Raw genomic sequence first — 20,853 nt, forward strand, 5'->3', positions numbered from 1 at the left:
CAACAGATGTATCAATAAAGATTAGTGCACCAGTCTGCATTTCGTTTCCATGAGTTATAATTATGGAGCTGACTTGATTGACTTAAGAGATGCATCAGGACAGAACGGACTGGGACATTTAACCAGAATTGGTACAAAACAGAATCACAATGTGGGCATTTCAGCAGTGAGAGCTTTGACCCAGCGAGAAATCATTGCAGTTTTTACGAATGCAAAGCATACTTCCAAAGGCACATCTCAAATCAATTGTGACATTATTCGCTCTGTTAGTGAAGTATTCTGCACATGCTAGGCTCTTCTTGAAAAGATTGAGAGGTTGCAACGAGCTCCTGCCTTCTTCTCCCAAACCAAGAGAGGCCAATGTCTGCATACATGCTGCCCTTGAGCTCCAAGGGAACTCTAGTAGCAGATAGTATCTCACAGGGTCAGCCTTTGGCTTCCTGAAATTAGTAGCTAAGCTGAAGGACCCGTTGCTTCTTATCAGCTTGGATTCTAAAGTGTGTGTGTGTGTGTGTGTGTTTCATGATAGATTTCACCGCTTTTATTTTTCTACATTATCTGCTTTCTTCATTTGGAAATAGGCATGGTCTGTATTGCTCCTATGTTTTGTAACTTTGATTATGGGGTTGCTGTTTTCCTTGCTCATTTTTATTTTTAATTTTGTATTAATGAAGAATAATAATTTTAAAAATATGAGGGAAGCTTCCACCTTACAACTTAGAGCACTGGAGACTTGAATATGGAGGGTGTGCATCCTCTCAGTTCAGTTAACATGTCCAGGAACTGAGCAACAAAATGGCGTCTGGGCTGATTTTCGCTGAATCGGCAAAATGTCTGGGGGAAACCCAGACAAGTAGGACTATTATTGTTATTATTTTTTTGCTGAGGCGAGGGGAGAGATGTTCCCCAACAAAAGCTCAACAACTTGGTCCAGATTTTCACTTTTGGGAATATGGCAACCCTAGCTAACAGCACACATTAATATTATGAGTGGCACTGCCCCCCTCTCATAGTTTACAGGATTGTGCCTGGAGAATTGACATTTATAAACTTTGCCACAGGCATTTAGACAACTATTTATGGTGTTTAGTTATCTCTACAATTACTGTAGTTGTGGTGGTGCTTTTTATACAGGCCTGTGGGAGGAATTGGAGCAAATGGGATTTTGAGGGATTTATGCACCTGTGAACAGGCCCCTCAGAGACCTAAGGCCCTTTGCCTCAGGTTCATCTGCCATATTGGTGCTTTTTTTTGCTTATCTTTTTTTTCTTCTTTTTTTTTGAGGGGGGACTTCTTATTTTTTTTCTGTGTTGTTCCTGGTAAGAAGGGAGACATGCAGGCAGGATCAGCTTCAGAACATGATGGGATGTTACTTCATGTTTTTGGGCACCATTGTGTGTGTTGGGAGTTGTGAGGGGAAAGTTGTTCCGAAACAGGTTCAACAGAAAACTGAGTCCCTGTGAATCCTTTTGCTAATCCTGCTTACATCATTTCAGCAAAAAATGGAAGGGGAAAGCTCAACAGAAAGGGACAAAAGTAGGGTTAGGGCTGCTTCACAGTGTACACCAATGAAACCAGGAGGCCTGAGAAGTGCTTAACTTACAAGATCATGCTGATTATGCCTAAAAATATCCAGATGTGCTTAGGAAAAATATCTCTCACAGGAACTTGGCTGCCTGGACAGAAATGTGATTCTTCTAGCACATGAAAATGATCTGGATACAAGTGCCCTACCACCTGAGAATTATGGAGACCCAAATTATCCATTTCTTCCCAGTAGCAAATAGTAATAATAATTTCTTCACTATCCCTAATATTCCTGTCAAAAGGAATTATGAAAATCATGGGCCCTAAATCACCCTGCTGAGAAGCAAAAAAGGGGGAATGAGAAGGCTGCCAAAATGCTGTATTATGAAAATCATGGGCTCCATATCAGAGCTCTGTTAGCCTGCTTGATCATCTGGCCCTGGCTAAAATGGTCTTGTTAGACTAATAATAATAATAATAATAATAATAAGGGGCAATCTTTCTACAGACCACCTGAATGGACCTCATGGCCCATTGGTATGAGAATCTAGGCTAACTGAAAGCATTTCTGTTTGTGAAAGGTGGTCAGCCGATTTTTTAATTTTATTTTTTGCTGACCCTACTCAGTGCAGCCCCTGAAAAGCTTCTCCTAAGTATGGAGACTCCAGGACAGTTTGGGACACAGTGCTGAAGCATGCAGTGTGGGCAGCGGGATCTGGGTTTTTGTGTGTGGGAACCCAGATGCATTGCCTGATGCTAGCAGAAGTGTTTTCTGCCACTGCACAGAAGCCACCAACTGGATGATGTAAGCTTGCACCCCTTCCTCACCCCTAGTTGAAGTGTCACTATCTGAACGGTCTAATTGTAGTGCATCTTACTGGAAGCTCTTCCCCCTGCATGTAGAAAGAAGAAGATGATAAACACCTCCGTTTTTCAGGGAGGCTTATGACTTAACGAGGCTACTTGAGGCGTCAGTTGCGAAGTGAGTGTGCACCGGCTTACGGAGCTCATGTTTCTTGTCCTGGCTGAGGTTCCAAGAACTTGAGCAGGCTAAATTCGCAAGCAAACATGATCACAGGGAAATTACTTTCTCTGGATCTTTGTTGTCAACAACGCATTACTTAAAGGCAGCATTTTTTAATTCCAACAGAAGCTTTAACAGCCACTGGGAAGAATATTTCTCTGGTAATGGAAGAAAGAGACCATCTCAAGATGCCATCTGAAGACACTGAGTCACCTTGGTCTTGGGTAAGGTCTTTAATCTAGAGTTTCAGGAATAGCGTGCTGAAGTTCGATTCCCCTCAGCCAAGTTTTTTGTTTTTTTAAAAAATCTGATTGTTTACTTGGTTGTCTTCTTTTTTTTCCTGAGTAAAGATGGGATAATATAGTTGGGTGTAGTTGTTTTGTTTTTTAAGGTTTCCTCTTGGTTTTGTTTGTGATGCCATTCTTTGGGGCAAGCCCAGCTGTTGAAATGGCCTTTCCCCACACTTTATGTGGGGTAGATTGTAGTAGGACATCGCTGTAAGAGACATGCTGCATTGATTAGGCTTTATACTGAATCACAAATTTAAAGGTCAGCAAGGCCTTTCCTCGTGATATTTGTACTATTAATTTGGGAAGTTAACATTGCAGCTCTCTTTGCTCATAGAAGATGTGTAGCATCTTCACACAGAAGGCGAACTCTTCGGAGAGCGGTTGGTTGCGCATTAAAAGTTTTTTAACGTTTGATGTTTTACTGTGGTTTTATAATTTGTTGGAAGCCACCCAGAGTGGCTGGGGCAACCCAACCGGATGGGCGGCATATAAATGATGATGATGATGATAATGATGATGATGAAGAAAGGACTGCTCCTAGGTAATCATAAGTGTTGACGTTCTCCACCTAAGAGAAGTGTGATCCTCTCTTTCTATGTACCATTTATAAAACAGTCAAAGGAATGTATACAGTCCTGCAGCCAGCCTTCTTTCTTAGGTGGGAGAGCCACATTTCATTTTGGAGAGGGAGGCGCATAGCACCAAACCAGACTCCCTGCCACTCACAGGTGGAGGGGATATAAAGGTCAGGCCAGGGGAAGGGGAGGGGGAAGGCAGCAACGTCCCTGCTCATTCCTCCTCTGTGCAGACAGTGTGTTAGCTTACATAATGGTCAAGTTAACAGAAAAATTAGTGTTTAGGATTTGGGAATGAATTAAGTTCAATCTGCTGAATTGTCTCACCTTTGAGATCCCCAGAAATACCAGACTCAGAAGTTTGACTTTGCCCAGAGCTATAGTCCTCGTTCACCTGTGGTTGGACTCCCTGTGTTCTGATTCTTTAGGAACTTAACTACTTTGGTAATGAGCTCCTGAGCTCAGCTTTGATACTGAATTACGTATTGCAGTTTTACACCCCTTAAAAAACAAAACAAAACACCACCTGTTCAAACTTGTCCAAGTTTAGGGAAAGAAGGAGATTTTAAAATGACAATTTTTTATATTGTTTGGATTTATAGTGCACCTGGGGGAGAAGAACTGCTTGATATGTGATAGTATTTACCGGTAAACAAATAATCTTTTCCCTGTTAGAGATACATAAATAGAACGATCTACACATCACAAACTTGAATAGCAGGTTGCGTATGACCACTCTTTGACTGTTCTGTCATATTTAGCAACACACCAACAACTGGAGTGGATTTTCACCCATATGACAAAGTGACATGCCCAGCTTTTAAAGCACAGCTGTGACGTCCAATTGTACAGATGCTTATTCTGCAACTGAAATGAATAGCAGTGGAGTCAGAAGCTTGAGCGTTAGGCTTACTCATCTCACTTCTATGGGGCTTTTCTTTGGAATGACCGATGCACAATAACATAGCTCAGTTTAAGCACCTATGCCTCTCACTTGGTTTCTTCATTTCCATTCTGGCTCAGGAAAACAGCAAAGGCATTTGGGTTGGTCATATAATATCAAGGTTCAGTTAAAGGGCACCGTGGACTTGGGCTGATTCATGTTCTAGGTTTAACATGTCTTTAGACCCTAAAACATGTGCTCCCTCCCTCCCCTCCCTCCCTCTCCTCCCCCCAACAGAATTCACACAGAAAGACCCACTCCTCTGTTCCTCTGTATCAGTCCTTGCCAGCCCTGCACCCTCCAGTTGTTGTTGGATTATCCCCCCCCCCCCGACTGTTGGTTGTGCTGGCTGGGGCAAATGGGAGTTGGAGTCTGAACAACATCTGGAGGGCACCAGCCTGGGGAAGGCTGCTCTGCATAACACAGAAATACCGAATCCCTATCAGAGGTGACCCATTTTAGTAAATGTAGTGGCAGTGGGGTGAAGGGTGTGTGTGAGATAAAATCCAACTGACATTTCCACTATTTCTAAAAATATAACAACAACAACAACAACAACAGAACACAAGCTTTTAAACCAAGGCCCTGTCTAGACTTTGCATTTAAGCACTATTGTACCACTTTAAACAGGGATGCGGGTGGCGCTGTGGGTTAAACCACAGAGCCTAGGACTTGCCGATCAGAAGGTCGGCGGTTCGAATCCCTGTGATAGGGTGAGCTCCCATTGCTCGGTCCCTCCTCCTGCCAACCTAGCAGTTTGAAAGCACGTCAAAATGCAAGTAGATAAATAGGTACCACTCCGGCGGGAAGGTAAATGGCGTTTCCGTGCGCTGCTCTGGTTTGCCAGAAGCGACTTAGTCATGCTGGCCACATGACCCGGAAGCTGTACGCCGGCTCCCTCGGCTTATAGAGCGAGATGAGTGCCACAACCCCAGAGTCGGTCACGACTGGACCTAATGGTCAGGGGTCCCTTTACCTTTACCACTTTAAACATTCATGGCTTCCCCCCAAAGTATCCTGGGGGCCACAGTTTGTTAAGGGTGCTGAGTATTGTTAGGCGACCTCTGCTCCCCTCACAGAGCTACAGTTCCCAGCATGGTTTCATGAGGGGAACAAGGGTCTCCTAACAATGCTCAGCACCCTTAACAGTTGCCAGGATTCTTTGTGGGAAGCTATGGCTGTTACGGAAGTCGTATGATACTGCTTTAGATGTAACAGAGCAGATGGGAACCAAGTCAGACCACTGGTCTATCTAGCTCATCATTGCCCCTACTGACTCTAGAGTTTGGGGCTGAGGACATTCCCAGCTCTACCTTGAGATGCATGGAAATGAACCTGGGACTTTCAGATTGCAGAGCAGATGCTCTATGATTGAGCTTTGGTGCTTCCACCAAACAAGCACTTGCTGCCCTTTAATTGTAACCCGTGACCAATGATGAACCTTGGGGACTGAAATTTCAGTGGCATCCTGCGCGACACCAAAATTCGGTGCCTCGCTGCCTCTCCCACCCCATTCTAAATAATAGTTGTGGTGTCCTCTGAGGTGCCCCTCAGGCTTTGCCCCCAGTGCAGCTGAACCATTGTTGCTCCCCTAACTCTGCCTCTGCCATGGAACAGACTTCCCTACATTGGAGCTACAGGAGGGTTGATATATTCTGGAATTTTCCTGACATAGTGGGGATTAGGCTGTCGGAAACAGTGTCCAGGCAGAAATCGCTGAAAGTCCGGGAAAATCTGGACGTATGGCAACCCAAGTCAGAAGTGTAGATTTTGGCAAATTTCCTTAAAAGTAGCTCAAAAACTTCATTATTATTTTTTTGAGAGTTTGCAAAAAACAAAAACAAAAAACCACCCAACATTTTTTTTGTCTGGATTTTTACTTTTTGAAATATGGCAACCCTAAACTATGGCAAAGAGTTCTTCATTCCAAAAGATAGCCTTTGCATCTCTTGGGAATAGGACAGCTGAGAGCTGAAAGGTTATTTATAATAGTTCCGTTGTGCTGATTCAACCCACACAGTAGGAAGTATGGGCTTCTGTTCACTGTTTGTTGTAAATGACTGCCCCCACACTTAGGAGTAGTGATCACTGTGACACCTGTCGGCCTCAGCCTTATTTCAGTGTGAATTTTTGCATGGCTGACACATTCTCAAATCATCGTCGTTTGATTTTCCATGGCTTAGATCTCTAGACCATGCTTCCTCCAACAGAAGTTGGGGTGGGGGTGCTGGACAGGTGATATTTATGGATTCCTTTTCCCCCTTCTGAAAATCTGCTCTGGAAAATAGAGGAAACCTCCAGAACAGGGCAGGGAGGGGGCTACAGTGTTAGGGAGATCCAGTGAAAATAACCTCTTCACCCTTTTTGACAGTGGTATCGTTCCACTGGATCAAAAGCCTTCTGTGGTCAGAAGGAGCTCTTCAGCTCACAGCTAAGTTTGGATCTAATCCCACATTTTTGAAAAATGATTACATAAAAGAAAACAACAACAACATTTGCAGTTTACGGATAAGGGTAAAAAGTGCTTCTATAAGACATGATTGGGGAAGTTGGCACTGAAGAGTACAGTAAACCAACCCAGCTAAAATCTCATGTTCTGTCTTCTGGAAGAGATATGTTCTTCTTCTGTTAACATGATGACATGCTTTGGAAATTTAACTTGCTCCTCCAGGAACCAAGCAATGGCTCGAGAGTCCTCAGCATAGGTCCCTTCAGTTGACTCCATAACAGGTGATGCAGTATTGAGTTCCTGTTGCTTCAACTGTGACGAACGTAACCATTCTGATGGATCAGTAAATCCTCTACTAGGAATTTGTGGGAGCAGGCTCTCTTATTTACAAACAGCATTGTAAATCAGGGGGGGGGGACATAGTTAAAGGCAGAGCAGTCATGGTATATAAGTGGAAGAGAAAACCCATTTCTCTGAAATGAAAATACCACACACACACACACACACACACACACGTTCTAGATCTGGTATAAGGCAGATTGGGAATCCATCTCTGAATGATTTGCATTTGATCAGTGAGAATTCTCCAAATTGTTCAACAATTGCAATTACAAGAAGGCTCCTGCACACCTTAAATTAGTTTGGTGAGATGAAGGAAGCTTGGGGAGAAAACCCAGCATGGATTTGTGCATGTGATGAGACTTGGAACTCAGTTCTGGTACTGCAAACAAATTCCTGGGCTGAACATGTAACTTGGAGGCACCAGGTTCCTTAACTGCAGTAGTATGTTGTATTCCCTCATCGCTCCATCCTCCATTTTGCATCTGCCTCTGGTTGACAGTCCTTAGGGTTCAAGTGAAAAGCAAAACTAAGTAGGCCCTGTGGGTGCCTGAAATCCGTCCATGCCATCCTAGACTGAGCAAAATTGTACACAAAGGGTGCTATTTCAGATATCAGGAAGCTGAAATGAAGATATTTTGGAGACATGGATTTACAACAGTGTTAAAGAGCACATTCTTGGATATCTTAAAGTTAACTGGGGGGAGGGAGAGGGGAAGAGATTGATCTAATACCATTTATGTGATTGAGCAATAATAATAGCAAGAATGCTAACTGTGCCAACGTTGTCAGCTTACTGAATTAGTTTTGACAATAACCATTCAGTGAATGGACCTATCAGATTTCTTCCGGAATAATTATATGTGGCCTGAAACACAGACCGCTCTCCTCTGCACATGGCTATCCCTAAAGCATGCTGGTTAGGATAGAATTCCCTCCGCTCCTAGATTTGCTTTGCTACCTACGGCAACTGTAGAAAAAAGACGTGAGAAGTTGAATATGATCCTAAGAATATAAATACCAAATGGAAGAAGAGGAAAAGCAGGAGGGCGTACAGCTGTCCTTCCCAATTTATTTTTTCCGTCATGATTTGTCACTACCTACAGAGAATTTGTATTTTCAGAGACTGACATTAGGTGAGCTAAAGGCTTTGAGATAGCTAGAGGTTAGGTTTAGGAAGCCACTTCCCACATACCTTGCTTGTTGATGTATTGTCTTCTGTGTTGCATTTTTCTTACCAAGTACTTGTTGGCATGGTCAGAAAGCTGCAGGCTTCTTGTCCTACGGACACGGTTCTCACTCAGGGTGCAAGAGAGCCTGACTTCCGATCCTGAACAATCTCTTCTTGCATGCCAGCGTTAGGGGAGAAGAGGCTGGTACTATTTTGGGGAGTTTTCAGAGGAGGTGACATAGATCACTTTGCCATATTCTCCAGTCTGCCTCAAGTGAATCTGTAGTTGCGTTTCATTCTGTATTTGGCTGTGCAGAATCCACTGTTTCCGTGGACATACTAGTTTTACACAGGGTGTTACGTAGCAGAAATGCTTCTTTACGAACTCAGCCTCTTGTCTGTGTCTGCCTTGATTTGTTTGTCAGAATGTTAGCAGATATGCTACAATGGAGAACTGTTGTCCACATCTAGAAACTGCAGGCAACGGCTGGGACTGCAAAGCCTTAGCAGGGCCTGGCACTGACACTGCCCATGGGTTTATCTGATAGGAGCAGTGGGGTCTGGGATGCCACCTATTGTTTTAAATTTCCCACAGTGCCCTAGAGCACAGGTCATAACAGTATGTAGTGGTATTGTGAAGCATTTATAAATCAACTTCCCTGATTAGGCCTTTCCAAAACAATAAGAGAACTGAATCCTTTGAAATTTGCACTTCTCTGAATTTTGCAATGCAGTTCCCCAGTCAGGGAATTTGTACAAAAATGCATACACTTGGCTCGATTGTGCATATAAATGCATAGATCACTGAAAAAGACATGGAAAACGCTTTATATTAGGGAAACCCGCTTTGCAAAATGGTGTATGTTAGGGGATATTGCATGCAAAAATGTGTGTATTAGGAGAAATTTGCACTGAAGTCCTGATGGATTTTCTTGAAGACATTTTTTTGGGAAGGCATGCACACGAAAGGAATCACAAACTGATGTGGACATGTAGAGAAATGAACCTAACATTTGGAAAATAAAAATTAATGTTGGAGGAGACAGCCCAAGATATACCTGCAGAGGTCCCACACTAACAAGCACTTAGACTCTAAAGCCTTTGAAAGTCTTGCAGACACAAACATGGCGAAAGCATTTGTGAGGACTGTGAGGTAAGCAGTCGAGTGAACAATGTGTGTTTGTGTATGCTCCTTAGAATCTCAGTCACACACTACAATGCATCCTGAAGTAGGCTGAGAAGATCATGACATCCTCCCATGAATGATCCATGCTGCCTTTGCCACACTTGACCGGGCTATGTGGTATCACAACAACTGCAGATGATTACAACACACACACAGGAGTCTGAATGTTTACAGCTGTCAAAACTATCTAGTAATGTTTTATGATTTAGTAATGTTTATGCATGTTGAAGTGGATGTAGGGTTGGAAAAACCCCGAGGGTTGTCTAGCCCAACCACCTGCGATGCAGGAATCTCAACAAGATCAACAAGATCATACGTGACAGATGGCCAGCCAACCTCTGCTTTCAAAACTCCAAGGAAATGAGAGTGTACCATCTCCTGAGGGAGCCCGTTCCATTGTCAAACAGCTCTTCCTGATGTTTAGTTGGAATCTCCTTTCTTGTAATTTTAATCCATTCATTGCCTCTTTCTTTTGTTGTGCCAAAAGTGCCTAACACAAACAGAAATGGAATAGGTCCAAAGGCCGATACAGACACAAGCTCCGGTCCACAGAACAGAACAAAACACTGCAAGCAAAAATAAATGAGCGAAAGGACACTGGATGAGAGAGAGGAGGGTTAACTAGTTTTGAAAGCTCTCATCCTTTCCCTCATAAGGCTTCCAGGGATTCTCAGCTTGTGTTGTGGCTGAAGTCCAGCTTTGATGTTACAAAGCCTGAAGATATGCTTTTTATGCCATGTCTGCAGCAGTCCACATTTCATGCGAGCCACGTGGTGTCCTGTTTGTTTGCAAGTGTAATTGCCCTGGAGTTCATTTTGTGTTTGAAGCTGTGGTTGGAAGCTTCGGTGAGACAATGGGCATTGGAATAATCTGGGATAAGGCTTTGAAGGGAGACATCTCAGCCACCGTAAGATGGAGCTTTAGTTTGGTTTGTTCTACCTAGAAGGCACCCAACCATCTTAGAAGAGAACAGCCTGATCTCTTCAGACTCTGAGATGGCACCACGAGGCATTCTCCAGTGATCTCTGTTTCTCAAAAAAATGCCGGTAAGCTGGCTTGTTGTGACCTGATTTAGATTCAAATCGTAAATTATTTCTCTCTCAGAATATTGCTGTGCTGAGTGTGGGTGGGATGCTAAGCCATTTATTGAGATTGCAGATACTTGGCCCAAGGCTTCAGCGCATCGTTGTGCTCTCTATAGAGATGCAGGAAAATAAGGATGGTTGGGTTGGATCAACACTTGCTATTTTTCTAAAAAAACAGGTGCCAGAACTCACCATGAACACCTCTCCCTTGTTCTCTTAGAATGGCAATGACGCCCACCTGAGAGGTTCTGGAACTGAGTTCCGGCTGGTGGGGGAGGGGGAGCCCTGCTTGCACCTATCCTTTAGGAAAGGGTGGAAAACTGCCACCACACTGATGCATCGAAGCAAACTTGAGTGAGAAGGAATGTATCAGAATAATTACAGTGAAGAGTGCCATTTGAACACCCAAGCCAGCCCTCCAAACTGTATGGTGAGAAGCACCATCAAAGCTTGCAAGATTTTTTTATTTTTAAATAGATGGTACTTCTCACCATGCACATTGGAGGGATGTTAATGCTGGCTATATACTTAAGGCAATGCACCACTGAAAAGCAACCTCACAGCTGCATGGATACTGGGGCCCTCTGCATATATGCAAAGCCACAGACTGAGAGTCAAGTTGTCCTAAGTTCCATTGATCCTCATAGTATGCATTTCAAAGTAGGTGCGAATAAGGCCAGAACCTGAACCAGGGGCCATCCATAACACCATACATTTCATAAATCACCAGGTATATCATTGTGATCAATTCCCTGAAATTCCACCAAGTATCAAAGGAGGCGTGAGGAGGGCTTGAATGGCTGTGGCGTTGCCCCGTGGAAGAGGCAAAAAAGCTGTTTATTAATAGATGTTTGGCAGACATGCTGTACCAATATTTCATGAGGCTGCAGAAGCGATGCCGGATCAAGTTTCTCGTTCAATTCCAATGATGCATGCTCAATGGGTAATAGGTCAGAAGGGGTGGGGGGTGGGGTGAACTATTTATCTTAGATATTTCACATCACTCAACAATTCCAAGCAAAATAATAGTCTTGCAGCCCTGTTCTACGCATGTTTACTCAGAAGTAATTCTCACTGAGTTCAGTGAGCCTTCATTCCAAGAAAATCGGAAGATCAACAAGAAATCAGTAATAGGTGGAAATGAGTGAGCTCATCAGGAAAAATCTAAGGTGGAGGCACATAGGTAAGAGTGTTAAGTAATAGAACGTATCACATGAGGTTTAATCCCCCTTGATTGTGCACCCCTGGGTAAAGGTGCACAAAACTATAACATTAAAGTGCAATCCTATGCATGTCTATTCAGAAGTAAGTCCCATGGAGTCCAGTGGAACTCATTTCCAAGTAAAGGTGCACATGATCATTCTCTTAATGTTTTGTGTAGAATATACAAAATGTTGGCACTGAAGTCAAAGCCCTAAGAAGTATGCATGGGTCTACATGTTGTCTGCAGTGCTGTCCCTGCAGGAGGTAATGGTCATGTGCATTAACACCAATAATTTCATTCTGTAATTGGTTCTTATGGTTCCTTTAAAGCAGTGGTGGCCAAATTTGGCCCTCCAGCTGTTTTGGGACTACAACTCCCATCATCCCTAGCTAACAGGACCAGTGGTCAGGGATGATGGGAATTGTAGTCCCAAAACAGCTGGAGGGCCAAGTTTGGCCATCACTGCTTTAAAGGCTTTGCTCTCAGGAACCACCCAGGAGGGAATGCACTCATAATGCATCACATGTGCCCCTTGCCCAGTGGTGGAGGAAGCCTCTCGGGCACCTGGGGTGAACCACCCATAGGGGCAGGGCGAACCACCCATAGGGGCGGGGCATGCGGCACCCATAGGGACAGGGTGCAATGCGCCCATAGGGACAGCATGGGGTGTGTGGTGCCCATAGGGAGGGATGGGACAGGGTGCGTGGCATCCATAAGGATGGGACAGGGCGCATGGCGCCCATAGGGACGGGACATGCCATGGGGCCTCAGCCGCCCTACAGCGTGAAGCCTGCGGGTGCCAGAGACGCATGGCTTGGGCGTGCTGCAGGCCCCGTGGTGAGTGCCACCTGCCCTTGCCAAAATTGGGCTTGTGCCTGGTCCCAAGTATTTACCACTGGGAAGTCTAATTTTATCTTCCAGGCTCAGATAATATGTTGCTAACAGAAGACTGGTGCACTGAAATTCACTTAAGAGGGGCCTGCATCATGCATGCTCCACCCAGCTGAAAGCAACCCAGTGCCAGCTGTCTGTGGAAATCCACCATTGACAAACTTGCTTGTTTTCGTTGCCTGAGTTGGACTTCAAAAAACAAAGAGGTTGCCAAGATCACATCTGGCCCAATACAGGCATCAAGCCAGTGTGCGTCATAACTTGTGTAGGCCTGACTTAAGAGGACTTCTGTTCAGGGTTACCTCAGGGGTTCCCAACCTCTTTGGGCCTGTGGGCACATTTGAAAATGAAATAAACTGTTGCTGGCACCACACACACCCTGCAATTTCTTTTATTGGCAAAAAGCCTAATTTCAGCAGGGCACTACCCTGGTTGCCAGGGAAGGCCTCTGTGGATTCATGTGGGTCCACAGGCATGGTGTTGGGAACCCCTGGCTCAAAATATATGGTTGGCCTAGGTCAGGGGTCTGCAACCCGCGGCTCCGGAGCCGCATGTGGCTCTTTTACACCTTTGCCGCGGCTCCGGGGCGGATACTAGCGAGGGGAGGAGGCGCATTGTGCGCCCGGACACTCCCCACTGTGGCGGGCGCTGTACTGGCTGTGACGTCGCATGGGGGCGGTGCGTGCGTTAGTCACGCACCATCCCGACGTCACCTTCCCGCCCGCCCGCTACATTGTAAGGGGCATGTACGCTGGTCACTGCATTGAAAGGGGGCATGTACGCTGGTCACTGTTTTGAAGGGGAGTGAAGAACACACACACACAAAAAAGGTAACTTGTTAATTTAACGTTTATTTCTATGAGGAGGAGTAATTCTGAGGGGTCAAACAAAGAAATAATAAAAAAGTGACAAAAAAGTTATTTTTATAATGACGAGTTTTGCGGCTCCCAGTTTTTTTTTCTTCGGAAACGGGTCCAAGTGGCTCTTTTTGTCTTAAAGGTTGCAGACCCCTGGCCTAGGTGAAAATGTATTTTGCTGCTCTCTTCATACTTTGTACAGGGTTGTGAGTGTACTGTGTCCCCTCACTAAAGGTATTGCAGTCAGGACAACTTTAGTGAAGGAATATAGTATACTCACAAACCCAAATATGCAAAGATATGCTAAATATGCACCTCACTAAAGATGTTCTTGACTGCAGCCTTTGCTTTGTAAGTGTCTAGATCATGGGAAGGTGGCTCCAGTTGGGAATTGTGTATGTGTATGTATATGTGTGTAGACAATCTTTCCCCTTTTGTCCCAAGATTCTGGAGCAGTGCGTGGGCACACCCTCCGTTCATCAGTGGCTCTTAAATTCTGACGCCTCAGACAACCACCAGCGCTGCCTATTAGGCTGGGCTGGCCCTGTTTCTTCTGATAAATGCTGAGGCATCAGTGGGTCATTTTGTCTCCCTGAAGAGATTTTGTCTATTTTTAGCTACTGAGCAAAAACAATTGTAAATGCTTGATAACACTCGATTGCTTTTTTAAAAAAGGATTTGACCTTAGGAAAGAAAAAAGGATTAGTTCACTCTCCTTGTAACCAGACCTACCCGATGCCAGTATGTCACCTGACTGCTTCTCTGACTCATTGCATGGGGACTAACTGTACATTTAAGGCATTATCGCTCAGGATCAAGTGGACGTCTCAGTGTAATTGCTTTACGACTCTCAGGTGTCACGTTACATGCATGGATGACTCCCCAACCATTCGTGCCTTAGAGAGCTCTGCAGTTGGCTAGTAAAACTGCTGATTAAGATTTCCCAATCTCAAAGCGGCTCTCTTAAGGGCAGATTCCCCCTTGGCCTTGTTGAAAACAATGCAAATACGTATATTTCACATTCGGCAACCAACACACCCCTTTGGTTCCAGATAGTACATGGGTAGACGAGTCTAAAAAGCCTGGTACAAAAACGATCATAAACATCTAGAGCATTGGTAGGCAATCTAAGGCCCGGGGGCTGGATCTGGCCCAATTGCCTTCTAAATCCGGCCCGCGGATGGTCCGGGAATCAGTGTGTTTTTACATGAGTAGAATGTGTCCTTTTATTTAAAATGCATCTCTGGGTTATTTGTGGGGCATAGGAATTTGTTCATTTCCCCCCCTTCAAAATATAGTCCGGCCCCCCATAAGGTCTGACGGACAGTGGACCGGCCCCCTGCTGAAAAAGTTGGCTGACCCTGATGTAGAGACTATGGCAGGCTCATCTACCAGAAGTAATGTATTTTGCATTAACTCAAGAAATGTGTATTCACTTCTGTCCAAACGAAGCCTTCTGATGTAGATCTTGCAGTTATCTCTAATCTGAAGGATGAATTGAGTGCAGCCAGGAAGCTCACTCCTGACGAGATATCCCGTTCGCTAAAACCTTTGCTACTTTTGTTGACACTTGCTACTTTTGTTGTTAGTTGTAACGTGATGGCAGATGACCATCCCCTCCCCGTCCCTCTGGATCTCATTGAGTAAGAATAGGTGCGGGTTGATGGCAATTCAGAATGAGTTGAGGTTGACAATATGTGTTGACTTGGCAATTTAGAAGGAGGTTAAGACTGACAATATGTGTCGACTCTTTCCTAGGCTAAACATAGCCAGCTCCTTTTACTTATTTCTGAATTCAAAATTCAAATTCATTCCCCCTCCCTCTCCCCCCAAACTGGGATGTTGTAGGAGTACAGCTTCCAACTGCTCTGATCATGGACAATGCTGGCTGGGGCAGATGAGAGTTGGAATTCAACATTTGGAGGGTTGCAGGTTCCCCACTCCTGGCTTAGGATGTCAGCTGTAGTCTTAGGAGGGGTGGTGGTCCAGTATTTGTTCTTGGTCTTTCTCACTTCAGAAGGCCAATGCTCCCAATTTGTAAACCCCACATTCTGTCACTAGGTGCTGCTCTTTCAGTATTTTGTCTGGAACCTAATAGTGTTCGGTAATGCTCTGTTCAAGTTCTGACTGAAATTCTCAATCTCTCTCTCTCTCTCTCTCTCTCTCTCACACACACACACACCTCCACACACAAAATGTCCATGTGCCCCGAGATACACGTTTCAAAACCAAACTATAAAAACAGTATCAAACCCAGACAATTAAAAGCAGGAAGAGAACCATGCATGTCATGTAAATTTGCAGGTGCTTGAGTGGGGCCCCTGTTAATGACATGATATCAGGACTACATCGCCCGATAAGAAATGTGAACATATTAGCTATGGAGCAATTATAGATGACTGAGTGGTTTGCCAGGGAAATTCTGGGCCATCTTTATGGAAAAGAGGAGACTGAGAGGAAATACGATAGCCATCTTCAAATATCTAAAGGGCTGACACATAGCAGTGCTGGATTTAGAGTGGAGTGGGTTGTTCCCCTGCACAGGGCACTGAGTCTAGGGGGTGTAAAATTGAGAAGATCCATAATTTAGAAGACTCATTTGGGGGGCACGATATTACAAAAGATGACTGAAGTCCGCCTTGTACATGGAAGATGAAGCAAGCTTGTTTTCTCCTCCTCTGAAGCCCAAACCAATGTTTTCTCCTTCTCTGAAGCCCGAACCAATGGCTTCAGATTACCAGAAAGGAGATTTCAACTTAACGTGAGGAAGAACTTTCTGATGGTAAGGTTTGACAGTGGAATGGGCTGCCTCGTAAGGTGGTGGACTCTCCTTCCTTGGAGATTTTAAAGCAGAGGTTGGACAGCCCTCTGCCATGGATGCTTTAGTTGTGATTCCTGCATTGCAGGGGGCTGGACTTGATGACCCTCAAGGTCCCTTTGAACTCAACAATTCTATTTTTCTATTCTGTGTACTGACCAGGAGAAAAAGGCCTGCCAAGTTCAGTGGAACCCACTGAGTTCAATGGAACTGAGTTCAACATGGTGCAGCCTGAAAAGTTCCTTTATCTTGCCTTCTGATGTTTGCTTTCCTTAACACAGTTTGCCTCTCTGCTTAGATTGTTATGTATTAACTTTCTCCTGGCCTTAAGTGGTTTTGAAAACCTATTTACACCAGGGAGGCAAGACAGCCAGTCAGCATATCTGTGTAAGGGGACATGGAAGAATGAAGTATGTAACTGTAGTTGGCAGAGGCCACTCAGTGGATTGTGTTATTTTGTTTTAAACAAGCCAGCAAAGTTGTGGTGTGCTTTGATTGGCCCGGAGGAGCCACCTCCCACTTCTCAGAAGCCGTTCGGAACAGATTGTAGATACATGGAAAGAAATGCAGGATGTACTTGGTTGTAAACTTGGAATTCTCTTTCTGCTTGAGGAATCAATAGCTAAAGGACAAAGTGCCTAAGATTCCTTTCACATCTTAAAACCTGGCAAACACAGACACAAACACTTGTGTGATACAACTACAAAGCCCTTTTCTTTGACTGCAGCACTGCTTCTTTTAATTCCATGAGTTGTTTTGTGTCAACTTCCGTAGTAGGATTGTACCCACTGTAGTTTCAAACACTATTAAATAAACCCTTTTCTTTTCTTTTCATCACCACTGCAGCTCATTTTCATGGTGTCCCTTTTAATCCAGGCCTTGGGGGAATGTGCAAAGCTTGTTTACTTTCTGCATACGAATTTATCAGTTGGTTGCTATTTTAACCGTTTACTGTCTATTCTGTCTTATTGCTTCTTGACGCGTTGCAACTCACACCGCGCTGGGCCTTTGGTGAAGTGTGGATAATAACTATGCTAAACGAATGCAATAAATGAATTGCCCCCCCCCCCGGGATGTTGATTAACAGCTGCAAGCTAATTGCACAGAGGTTTGAGGAGGAAGTAAAGCTAAGGGTGATTTCAGGTGATGCTGATAGCGTGCCCAGCCGCAGAGTCCTGCCCCGCTCCTGGCGTGTCTAACTGCTGAGTGTCTGGGATTTAAACAGCCACAGCTTTCAGATGTAGGAAGCTTTGGCATAGGCATTGGTTGGGTATTCCTCTCAGGCACCCTGCAGGAAGACTGAGGCATGACAGGGTCTATTTGGTGGTGGATCCATCGCAAAACGCAGGTTTACGCGGTTGGCCCCCAAATGCTGAGGGAAGCTTTATGCACTTGGCTCTTTGGAGACTTCCCTCCAGACCCCTCTGACAGGGTACCCTGTTAACAGGGATTAAAAACTATAGGATTCTGCCCAAGGCCTAAGTTGTCAAAGTTGTGACTAGTGCTATGGGGAAGACAAAACCTGCAGAGAGGGGGAAATCCCTTCCTGGCTCTGAATACGGCAACCGTCAGAAGACCACAGCAAAGCCCAGCTAGCTGAAAAGAAACGGTTGGAGCAGTAATCAATGAAAGGAGGGGAAGCGTGAGTGATGCTCTCAGCCGACTGGATGCTGTGCAGAGTGGTTGGCCGGGCTAAGTAAATGGCCATGCCCCCACCAGGGCTGCCACGGATTGGCTCGTTTGGTCAGTTCAATGCAATTGTGATCTATGGATTCCTTCTATGGAATTGAGAGTTGTTGTGTGAAAAGCACCAATGAATCAACATGTTTTCCAGGAACAGCTGCAGAGCAAATGCAAAACCGCTCGAACCCGTTCTTTTTAGGCACGGGACAAGGGGAAGTGTGGACGAGCCCTTAGATGCAAAAAGGGCAACAAGGGAGATCAATTGCAGATAATTACCAATACACCATTGACTCTTTATTTCTGCTCCTCTTCCTGTTCTCCCAGTTTCAGAAAGCTGCCTTATATCACTAGCCCATCATGCTCACCATTGTGTATTCTGTGTTATCTGGAAGCAGCTCTCCAGGGTTTCCTTGCCCTGAAGTCATATTTCTGTCACAATGCATCTACTGCAAGTCAAGGATCAATATGAGGCATCTAAGAAAGGGCTGGCAAAAGGGCTGAGTCATTCAACAATTTTTCCACCTGGGCTTTATTGCACTGGCAGTTCTGTAGCGCTGCTGCAGGCCACACACACCATCTTTCCAATGACTCATAAATCCAAGGTCTTCATTACTTGAGATGCATCAAAAATTGTGACATTTGGCTCCTTGGGCAGCTTCTCAGCTGAGTAACTATATTTGTCCCTTCCTTCAGGTTCTCCCGACTGCTTCCTTAGACATCAAGGATTTTGCAATACGCTAGGCAATACTGTAGGTTACATTTCCTATGTGTAACATAGCTGCGTGCAAGTCTGTCTCTGTCAGAGACTCTGATGAAAGTAAAGCCAGACTTCGGTCATCGAGTTGGAGGCTTGATGATGCTCTTGTGGGAACAAGATTGTCTGAGTTCCTTGAAAGGACTATGAGAGAAGTGATGGGCTTGAGTGGTCCAAAAGGGAGCATAAGAGGCTTGGATGACTTTTGTGCATAATTTGGCAGATATATGGCAATCCAATGCACTGCGTTCTAGCTGGGGGAAGAAATTCAAAGTTGTGTTTAAGCCCCATGCTACCTGAATAGATTTCACTGGAAACCTGCCTTTCCAAATGATCATCTTAGCATGTTACATAGATTGAGAGAGAGACTGTGTGTGTATGAGAGAGCGAGAGAGATTTGGTTTTAATTTATTTAAATGTGTGAATTGAATGTTATGGATTTAGTATTTGGTGTTGAAATGATAATAAATATCTTAATATGAAATAAACAGAACACGAAGTGATCGTTAGTATTTTTTCCAGAGGACCCCAATGTCTTCCCTCGCGATAAAGCTTCAGTTTTGTGGAAATCACATTTCTCAGCACTTAACTTCCAAATTACAGTGGTAGCTCAGGTTACATACGCTTCAGGTTACATACGCTTCAGGTTACAGACTCTGCTAACCCAGAAATAGTGCTTCAGGTTAAGAACTTTGCTTCAGGATGAGAACAGAAATCGTGCTCTGGCGGCGCGGCAGCTAAAGTGGTGCTTCAGGTTAAGAACAGTTTCAGGTTAAGAACAGTTTCAGTTTAAGTACAGACCTCCGGAACGAATTAAGTACTTAACCTGAGGTACCACTGTATTGTTGCTAATAGAGAAAATGATTAGAAGAATATGACTGAAAAAAAGAGAGAGACTGGTTTAGACACAGAAGAAGGTGAGATGGGCCTTAGTGGAAAAGCACTTTCCATCTTTGGCTCTGGCTCTTTATTCTGAGATTTAGCTCATTTCCTCAAATACCCAGAAAAGGGGGCTAAAACTTCAAAACAATTTCAGAGGATAGCACTCCAACACGAAAGTAACTCTGTACAGGAACTACAGGCTGAACTAATATTGCATCTATGATGATGAAATGCTGGGTGCAAGAGAGAAAAAATATGTCAAAGGCATCATGGGCCAGTCAAGAGAGTCATCCACAGATTATAAGAAAACGACATTTAATCTCTATTGGTGGGAGTGGTAGGGTCAAAGTTTGCTAGCAAGTTATGCAAGCTGCTGAAGGTGGTGACCAGACTCAAAAAACTGGTTTAGGCTGGTAAGGGGAACTCCAAATTCACACAATGTGATCTCAGGTTCAAAATACTAAAACTATAATTTGCAGCTTTATCCCTTCAGGGTAAGTGTGGTGAACCTTCTCTGTGCTCCTCCCAATAGTTCCTCATGCCCCAGTAAGTGTGGAGCATATCTGGAGGGGCCAATAGTTCCCCACACCTGGGAACTGAGCCTAGGTTCCCTTTGTGTCTGGTGCTTCAGTCCTCCCTCAGCTGCAGTAGATCCGATGGCTGTAACCAACTCATCATCCACAGGGGACTCTAGCACTGCTCTTGTGGTCCTTTACTGGAGACCTTTGAAAGTCACTGTCAAGTAACTTAAGGCTACGTTGTGCTCAGACAATTTGCCTAGAGGATGGCCATCCCCATCTGTCCAGAGCTCAAACAATGGGTGGGGCAGTGCTCTTACCTCTGTGATGTTTACAAATGTTTTAACAGGGGCTGAGAGGCATTGAATGAAAATACTGTTAGGGCTTTGCAAACGGCTGAAGACTTGTTCAGGTTTTCAGCCTCAGATCCATCTTCCTCTCCCACCCTGCTTTTCTTCCTTGCCAGTTTATTTCCATGATGCATTCTTTGCCTGACACAATCACAAAGAAATATTTACAAGAAAACTGGGAAGATCTAGACCAGTGGTGTCCAAACTTTTTTCAAAGAGGGCCAGATTTGATGAAGTGAAGGGCCGTGAGGGCCAACCAAAGGGCCAACCTAAGTTGTTGAGCTTTTTTTTTAGGACTGAAGTTGTT

The 20,853-nt window shown here is 44.5% G+C and overlaps 1 protein-coding gene across 3 annotated transcripts in view; it reads left to right on the plus strand.

Moving 5' to 3' along the window:
• The first annotated feature begins 2,595 nt into the window (after positions 1 to 2,595).
• Positions 2,596 to 20,853, plus strand: part of LPIN1 (lipin 1) — an 85,508-nt gene continuing 67,250 nt past the window's right edge. The window contains exon 1 of one of the 3 annotated variants that reach the window (XM_080997983.1): positions 2,596 to 2,775. In XM_080997983.1, the coding sequence (XP_080854109.1) occupies positions 2,716 to 2,775 (60 nt within the window). In that variant the 5' untranslated portion in view covers positions 2,596 to 2,715. Of the gene's footprint in view, positions 2,776 to 10,408; positions 10,551 to 20,853 lie in introns of those variants that run through there. The other 2 variants (XM_080997986.1, XM_080997984.1) reach the window with 2 other exon arrangements.

This window comes from Podarcis pityusensis (assembly GCF_964106645.2).
Source record: "Podarcis pityusensis genome assembly, chromosome: 3".
Classification (NCBI taxonomy): Eukaryota; Metazoa; Chordata; class Lepidosauria; order Squamata; family Lacertidae; genus Podarcis; species Podarcis pityusensis.